Source organism: Vanessa atalanta, chromosome 30, assembly GCF_905147765.1.
Source record: "Vanessa atalanta chromosome 30, ilVanAtal1.2, whole genome shotgun sequence".
Taxonomy (NCBI): domain Eukaryota; kingdom Metazoa; phylum Arthropoda; class Insecta; order Lepidoptera; family Nymphalidae; genus Vanessa; species Vanessa atalanta.
The window spans coordinates 4,560,827-4,570,225 of record NC_061900.1 but is presented as its reverse complement, the minus strand read 5'-3'; the positions used below and the strand labels follow the sequence as shown (position 1 = coordinate 4,570,225).

At 32.6% G+C, this 9,399-nt stretch overlaps 2 protein-coding genes across 2 annotated transcripts; one reads left to right on the top strand and one right to left on the bottom strand.

Moving 5' to 3' along the window:
• Window positions 1-620: 620 nt before the first annotated feature.
• On the bottom strand, window positions 621-2,132 carry LOC125075244 (phosphatidylserine decarboxylase proenzyme, mitochondrial). The gene has a single exon (XM_047686942.1). The coding sequence runs from the start codon at window positions 1,984-1,986 to the stop codon at window positions 847-849; it is 1,140 nt and encodes a 379-aa protein (XP_047542898.1). The 5' UTR covers window positions 1,987-2,132; the 3' UTR covers window positions 621-846.
• A 944-nt stretch (window positions 2,133-3,076) lies between these two features.
• On the top strand, window positions 3,077-5,749 carry LOC125075218 (zinc finger protein 91-like). The gene is made up of 2 exons (XM_047686910.1): window positions 3,077-4,573; window positions 4,978-5,749. The coding sequence occupies exons 1-2, from the start codon at window positions 3,152-3,154 to the stop codon at window positions 5,431-5,433; spliced, it is 1,878 nt and encodes a 625-aa protein (XP_047542866.1). The 5' UTR covers window positions 3,077-3,151; the 3' UTR covers window positions 5,434-5,749.
• The last annotated feature ends 3,650 nt before the right edge of the window (window positions 5,750-9,399 follow it).

Below are 9,399 nucleotides of genomic sequence, written 5' to 3'. Positions count from 1 at the left end.
TTTAGTTATTTTATAAGGTTCATTAGGAAAATTATATGGCAATAAGCTAGCCCTTCAGGGCAAATGCTCTATGAACCTTAGGCCTGCCTTCACACATTAGCTTTGCCGTTGGGTATGGAGACCAAGTACATTGAAAGAAGCACTTTACTAAAGACATGGTCTCGGTTAGCAAACTTAAAAAAAAAAATTAAAAGATTTCCAATTTTTCTGAATATCATTATATTGGTTGTGTGTAATTGTTATCTTAACAGATTTGAACGATTCTCTTCCATCATGTTCGTCATAGCTCTAAAATGGTCCCATTTCAATTTAATTGATATTGGACATTGTCAAATTTGAAGCAAACACATCTTTAAGTCGGCCTTTATTTTATGTCGTTATAAAATTAAAGTAAAGTTGGAAGTTTCTAAGCACTAAAGCAGTATGTTATATAGAATATTTTTATTTCGATTAAATAAAAAATCTATATATATCAAAAATCACAAACATCTAAACCAAGTTCTACGTTATTCTACATTTACCTTCCATTCGATACAAATATCAAACTGTATATGTATTTTCATATATTCGGTGGTTCGTTGTCTAACAACATAATCGTTTAAAATATTTAAAATACAACGTTTAAACGTACATCTATATTTTTTATAACAAAAATTATACTGTCACAATACAGCTACCGTATATGGAACGATTACTTAAAATATCACTATTACACGCTTTGTCTTATAAAAATCTCCGTTTCAATTACCACTAATACAATTACCAATAAGGCTGCTAGAGCGTTAGCAAAATTACATAGAAAATAATAGCAGCCTGTGCTATGTGAAAGAGATCCGTGTAAAGCGGTCATCTAGCTTGCTCCTTCGACGTCATAGTTAAGGCCTGTCCAACGAGAACTCGTTCGCCAGCATTCAGCTCAAATTTGAAGTCGGCTGGGGCTTCGAACAGCAATATAATAGTACTGCCCATATTGAACTGGCCGAATAATTCCCCCTTTTTGTAAGAAACAGTATTTTTGAACTCTTCAATTCGATTGCGCTTTCCTTTGGTATTTGTTCTCAATTCTGGATCACTGTATATTTCGATTGAGCCAACGTTTGTTGCTCCCACTGCTGTCATACTAAAGAAACCATGCTTCCATTCTCCAACGTAAACCGCTCTTTCATTGACAGTGAACAAACCCGGTATCAACCGAGCCATCCATGGATTTACAGACAGCAATTTGCCGGAGAAATGTCGTCTGAAGTTTGAGGTCCAATCGCATGGGGAGTGGAACCTGTGGTAGTCACCGGGAGCTAAATAAATGATGCACTGGTGCAATATATTCTTTTTATTTTTCAATAAGGAATTATAATAATTATTTTCGTTAGTGGACCATTTGTTTTCACCCAAGAACTCTTCAAGACTATAGGTTACTCCTTTCACTTGCTCTATTTTATCGGTATCTGCTGGACCACAGTTTAGGACGACACCGTCGCAAGGCGACACACAAGGCGCCGGGGCTATGTATCGGGCCCCTGGTCGCAAAGGACGAGTGAAAAATTCAGACAAGCTCTTATAATATGTTAGATCTTTCACAGCTGCGTCGTTTAAATTAACATTGAAGAGTTTAACATACGTACCGTAAACGAGACTTCGTATTGATACGGGAAGCTCGCAGGCCGCCAAACGTCCCCATAACCGACTTGTTATTCTAAAAGGGAACATTTCGTAGAATTTTATTTCTACTTTTGACACCTCGTAATTTACACTTGCACGTATATAGCACCATCCAACGTAAATTACACTTCCCAGAGGCACCCATTTTGTAAAAATCGCACGAAAATTCATCCATTTCGTCTTCTGAAATTTCGTACTCGTTGTATTAACGCTCTTTGTTTGATTATGAATGGTCGATATTTGTCTAAATGGTTTATGTGGTTTTAAACGTCTGAACATCGGGTTTATGACTGGAAGGCAACTCCGAATGCGCGTCGGTGGAAACATTATGCACTCGGGCACCTTCCTTCGTGGTATAAAAATAAGAAATGTTTATCTAATTAATTTCGGGAATTGATTTACGTACTAAATTACCAACATCCGATAGCGAAATAGGTACTTCAGAAAAAAATACTGAAAACGTGTTCGGAATTCAGTTGAAAGAATTTAGTGAAAAATTTTATTAAGTTGAAAGTGTTTTATGCAAAACACATAATTTTAATATTATGTAATAAAAAAAAATGTAAATTATTATATAAAAAAAAACTTAACTTTACTTTTTATAAAAAAACATGGTTTTAGAACGTGTTTTCACTAGGGATGTTTGACAACTCTTCACTCGATACATCGAATCATTTTGTATTACTTATTTATATCGCTTTGAATATCTCTTATAGATTAATTCATATTAGGTCTTTTTGAGTGAGCTATTTGATAAAAAAGACAACTTTAGTAAAATATAGTAATTATACTGACTTTTTAAATGTATTTTTTGTCACACGAGGATTATGCCGTTAGAACAATTAACATCTAGTACGAAAAACTGTCACAATCATTTTAAGCCAAATAAAAATACTTGTGTAACTAAATAACCGCGTCAAAAAGTTTTTAATTATTTCATTACAGATCTTACAGACAAATATATATCTATAATTCATTTTACATCTAAGAATAAAATTATGAATATAAGAATTGGTATATTGTCATATAAATCTTAACGGTATTTTCTTTCTTACGATTTATCAAGTAGATCTTAATCAATAGACTGCGAACTCTGTCTAGTGTCTACATTCTAGAATTGTATGAAAATAGTTCTACGACGTATTTCTGTCACATAATTTTATCGATTTATACAGAATAAAATCACGATGTTTCAGACAATCGAGAAAATAATACTATCATTTAATTACATATTCACTTGTTAAAATATAAACACCCTAAAATTAATGGAATTAATTTTTTTCAAATATAACATAGATATGAAATAAAATTATTTTTAATCCTGTATTATTTATTTGCCAAACTTAAAGTGTACTTGCAACTGGCAATCCCTTTCTTTTTTTTTTATAATTAATTTGGCATTTGGTATGTCATGGGTAGATGTTGAAGTTTTTATCAATATTTTTAATTTTCGTGTTTATTATTTAATTTTCCCTCCTTTTTTTTAATTTCAATGTCCAAAAGTTACAATGGCAAATTCACAAATTCTATTAAAGTGGATGATAAGAAATCCGAACTATTCAAGACACAAGGAGACACCTACGAGTCCGATGACAATAATTCCTCGTCGGAAACAGATTTTCGCGGTTTCGAGAAGGTGCCACTAGTTCTATGTCAGCGATTAGATATTACTCCGTATTTGAATAAACTAGGCTATCCATTGGCGCCCGATATAAAGGCAAAAATGGTTACCAATAATAACACTAACAATACGAAAACAAACAAATTGCTTCTAACTTGTTCTGTTATACTGGTGCGAGAAGATCTGGAAAAGCTTAAGCAGATGGTAAAAAACAATACACTACGTGATTATAACAGTTTGAAGTGTAAAATTTGTGATAAAACCTATTCAAACATAAAGAAATTGCAGAACCATAAGGAAAATAAACACATGATTATATATAAATCTCATAATAAGATACCCAAACGTGTTTCATTCTCTGATCAAATTATCATTCATGAAGTTAAAGAATACCACAGATGTAGGAAGTGTCCGAGGATATTCGAAGACTACAATACCCTGCGTCTCCACATGAAACAAAAGCATAAAAAGCGTAGGTGCTACGTTTGTCACTATTGTTCTAAAGATTTCATCGATCGGACATTTTTCAAAGTGCATATAAAATTACACTGTGATTCGTGCGGACTGCTATTGGCTAATAAGAGGAAATATTTAGAACATAGACGTTACGTTTGTAGGATAATTAAGAAGTACGAATGTAAAACTTGTAATATACCATTTTTTAATTACATGGATTTGAAAGATCATAGTTACGATCACTTGGGTACGTTTTTCATATGCGATATATGCAAGGATCAATTTCAAACAAAATGTGAAGTCTCTCACCATATTAAGTTCCTTCACACGGAAAATTGTTCCAATGAATTGTATTTGAAACATGCAGATGGATCATATAAATGTAATTTCTGCAAAGAGAAGTCAGAACAACAGCATTGTATACAAGAACACGTCTCCACATTACCAGATCTCCAGAATAGTGTAACGACGGGCTATAAAGATTATTATTTTTGCGGTGAGTGCTTGAAGAAGTTCACGACCGAAAAGGATATGATGCAGCACAAGTGGACCCATTTTCTAAAAACATCAGATAATTCGCAATTGCGAAACGAAGAAACTAAAATAAATAATAATATACTTAAAACGACTTATAAGTTAAATGAACAGTTGCCAGGTTGTTTGCAACCTAAAGTAGTATTGGAAAAAATAAAACTTCCCAACGAATCTCAAGAAAATAAGGAACAAAAAAGAGCAGTAGTCCCCAATATTGATCATTTTAATTTTAAGGGGATATTAAAGAAAGCCGTGGTTGATCCGATAACAAAGAAAACTATTATATCTAAACACAGATGTGAGGTATGACGTTCTATATTTTAATCTTGTTTAATCATGAAAACTAATTCAGTAGGTCTCATAGGTGCTGAATTATTTCTGTAGTCCGCAGCCAAATTTGCCCAGTTGATAGAACACTTGGATTATTACTGGAGTTTGTGGGTCCATCAGGCAAGCACGTACTATTCATCTAGTGCTAGTTCAATTCAATATTGATTGTTTGTTGTATGTCGAGATTACAATTTAATTTAATTTTTGTGACTAAATTGTTAAACACTAATGGCTATTTCTAACAAATAAATTAGTAACATCAACAAAAACATAGGCTTCCAGTCTGTATTTTTGTAGTGTGGTGATCTAACCCACTAGTGGTTTAATTACAGGCTTTAAACTTGTATTACTTTTAATTAATTTATTTATATTTTCAGAAATGCGGGAAATATCTTTCATCGAATTACTGTTTGAACCGTCACTTGAAAGTAGTTCACGGTGTCGTTAAGGAATCCAACTGTGCTAAGAACTTACAATGTTCCTATTGTGAAGAAGTATTTGTTTGGCCCTCGCTGCTGCAGACTCACAATTGTATAAGAATGGCGCTACCAGAAATGCCGTTTGACGATGCAAGACCAGAAATACATTTTGACAATCTCAGTTTAACGAACCAAGACAATTTTGATACTTATAGTATATCGGACGATGAAGATTATATGAATGCGGTTGATTTTGAAATACCAGCTCCTATAGTGCAACTAACAGAGTTTGAGCATTTGGATATTGTTGTGAACGGTGGTAATGGTCGTTTGAATGTAATCAACAATAAAATGTATCCAATAAATGATTTAGGATTTAAGGTAGTTGTGCAAGAGGTACCTATAGAATTTTAATTTGGTTGAACCATATTGGATAAGACTTTTTTTTTTTAAGATTCTTACTTGTTGTATATATTTTCTCAAACAAACATTATGTTGTAGGTATGTGAGTTAAATTTTTCATTGCAATCAAATCAGTTATGGTGTTAAACTATAAACATTGTTTAGTTGGTTGTTTGGTGATTGGTTAAACGTTGCCGTCTTCTTCTTACAAAGGTCAAATTGCTGAAGATAGAGAGAGAGGATCAAGTGTTCCTATAATAGGCTATTTGACTTGTTTATAAAATCCATTTTATATTATTTAGTAGAGGTCAAGGAACCCAGTAAAAGTTGTTTTTTTTTTTTTTTAATTCCAGTACATATTTGCTGAATAATATCAAATTAAAAATTCCATATTTAAATAGCGCGCGAAAACGCTACTTTGACAATATGGCGCTGCAATGGGGTTGATGACGTCACTTGCCTGTATTGTAATCTGTGGCATATATAATCCACATACAGTAAGCAAACGAGGTTATCGAGCGAGTGACGACATCATAAGCCCGACGGATCAGGAGCGTCTTGTGTCACGTGAAACGTTTAAAAAAATGCATTTTTATTTATAGATTTTTGAATTAATTAATGGTTATTATCAACTTTCGTTAATAAATAACCATTTTTAAACTCATAATATATACTGATTACAATAATTGACACTTTATTTTTCGCATTGTCAAATAGCCTATTCGAAATTTAAATTTATATAATATTTTACCAGTTAAGAATTATTGAAGTGAGAAAACTTGGCAAGATATTCGGTTGTTACTTTGTTCTGAAGTTGCGACACATTAATTTACGATATAATGTTGACAGTTCGTTTCCCTAACGGTTAAATGATAAAAGCGGGAAGGATCAACGAAGTTCGATCGAGTTTTCAAGTGACTGATGCACAAAGAAAACAAAATATATTTATATATTAAGATTATGATGAATATACAACACTATGTTGATTGTAAATCAAGAATTACTATATATAGGGTTTTTTTTTATTATCTGTATAATCTTGTGTTGAGTATCACGAGTTTATGTTGTATCTTTTTTTTTTTTTAAACCATTAATTTAAATTTAATCATAGGCAAAGTAAAAAAAATCTGCATTATTTTATTATTAAAAACCGACTAAACAATGTTTATAATTAATACCTTTACTGTTATTTTTTATTCGTTTCTGATGTATGGACATAAATATGAAAGCATTTGTATAGATCAACTCTTCACTTTACGTACAAAATACTACATTTTTAATAAAATAAACTTACAGATGTAATATAAATTGTATTTTTTTGCTCTCTCTACCCCTCGTCTCACGCACACTAAGACAACTCAGCACGAGCGTCACTCATACTAATGCACGTCGTTAATTATTTGTCATGGAGGGGCACGTTTTCGTAAGTGAATATATCCATAGTCTATTCCAATGGAAGTAGGAAAAAAAAAAGATAAACAAACCTTAATATATTGTTACGAGACTAGCCCTAGCCTTCAATACGGTGCTACGTCATAGGATATCATAATTAATAATAACATTAATAATGTCACATTATTATTATTATTACATATTATTACAATTATTATTGTAATTAATTGATCAATAATTTGTACAACTTTAGTTGATATTATTTTATAACATTTAAAACTGGCATGTAACACTATTTCTTATTTTAAAAGTGATTGAGCTGTCATAAGGAAAATAATTGGATGATTGGGGCATTGTAAAAATATAGAGAGAGATTGAAACATCATGGTACAACATAATTTTATTTTGCCATCCCGAACTACTGAAATTACAATATCTTTATTTATAATACAACACTATTACACTTAACTATTTATTTAAACTTTAATTTTACTTCCAAAGTTCCGATAAAAGTGTCGACGACGTTCAAAACGCAATTTTTTCAACCCATAGTGAATATCATAGATTAATCGAGCTCTCGACCAATGATATCGCGTCGATTCAAGGTCAAATGTTGTTTATTTGGCTTTTTTCTCCTGTGTTGGTTGGAATAGTGTAGATATAAGGCAGAGCCGGATTTAGGGCAGAACAGCAGCCCTGGGGCTACATAAGGGCCCCATAGTAAAGATTCCCAGAATTCTGACAGGTTAAAAAATTTGATGTCGTAACTTAAAGTACAATTAAAATGGATTTAAGTAAAAAGCTAGTGTTGTATTATAATATATATATATTAATCGACCTCCGTGGTCGAGTAGTGTGTACACCGGTTTTAATGGGTACGCCTACTCCGAGGTTCCGGGTTCGATTCCCGGCCGAGTCGATCTATAAAAAGTTCATTAACTTTCTAGGTTGTCTTGGGTCTGGATTGGGTGTTTGTGGTACCGTTATTACTTCTGATATTCATAACACAAGTGCTTTAGCTACTTACATTGGAATCAGAGTAATGTATGTGATGTTGTCCGATATTTATTTATTTATTTATCATTAATCAAGAACTATTAGTAGTTTGTTTAGCTTTATTCCTTCTTCGATCGGAATCTATACATATACTAAAATTGGAGTGTCTATTTGTAATATTAAAATAACCGCTTTTTACTAAATGCTTATGTATGTATACACGGTACATATACCGAAATAACATTTTTTACAATTTTTGTCTGTCTGTCTGTTCCGGCTAATCTCTGGAACGGCTGAACTGCTTTTGACGGGACTTTCACTAACAGACAGCTGATGTAAAAATGAGTAACTTAGGCTACAACAAAATCTTTTTTGCTAAATTAAAACGAAGTCGCGAGAACAGCTAGTTATTATAAAAAACCATGCACCGGCCATTTTATTTAAGTTATGTCCATATGTGAGACCATAATACAAGTACAATTCCTTATTGGTGATATAGAACATTCTTGTTTTAGTATAATGTTCTTTAAGAACTGAGTCGAGCCATACGTCATTGTAATTAGTCTGTCTCGCTCGCACTCATTGTGTTCATGAAGCGTCGTAATGATGTGCGTAATCGATTATTGTCTCGATAAGTTTGTTTAACTATACTAAACAATGACTAGGTCTGACAAGAACATATTTATATAGAAAAAAAGAAGCATCTGAGTCATTTGAAATATGATAAAACTCTAAAAACAACTGCTTAGCTGTAATGAACACTATATATGTTATAGAAGTTATACTTAATAAATATTTACTTCCGTTGGAATCTCACAACACAACGACGTAGTGCAACACATTTTGTGTCTGAGCGCGGCTCTCGAACGTAATGAACGACACGGCTTTTTTTGTTTCTGTTTGTTATTTGCTGTTTGCCCTACTGACCGTTACAGCGTCACCGGGCGTGGGGCTACGAGTGATGTTTATCCTGAGTGTGTCTCCTATGAGATCACACCTCGGCTAAGGACATTGTTGCTGGAGTGGGGACGCATCTGCTCGTAGTGCTACTTAATCGACGTCAACAAATACTAAATACTTTTTCATCTTTAATATGGTCATGCATCGAGTAATATGCCTTATTTATGAATGTTTTTTTGATAAGAGCTTAATTTTTTTAATTTAAGTTCAAAACAACTGGAATACGAATACAGTACCCCAGGTAGGATGTATTAATTTTGTGAAGTCGGACACTAGGTACTATTAGTAAAAAGTAGCAAGATATTCTGTTTTAAATCTTATTATCTTCGATTAGTTGTTATGTATAATATTTGACAGTACAGAATTCTTTAGAGGAAGCTGTATACCAGAGGGCTCTTCTGAATTAACGGTTAAATATGACTTAGACTGTAATAAAGGACTTAATATCGATAACAGATAATTAATCAAATGACTGCTGATATAATGTCATGGAGGCTTGCTAAATACAAATGTTTGGATTACTTTCCTCAAGTAATTCATGATTTAGTCGAAGGGAAAGTCTATTGAGAAAAGTCTCCCACTCTTGAAAAAAATAGCTATAAAATAGTATAAAAAAACCTAGTTAATATT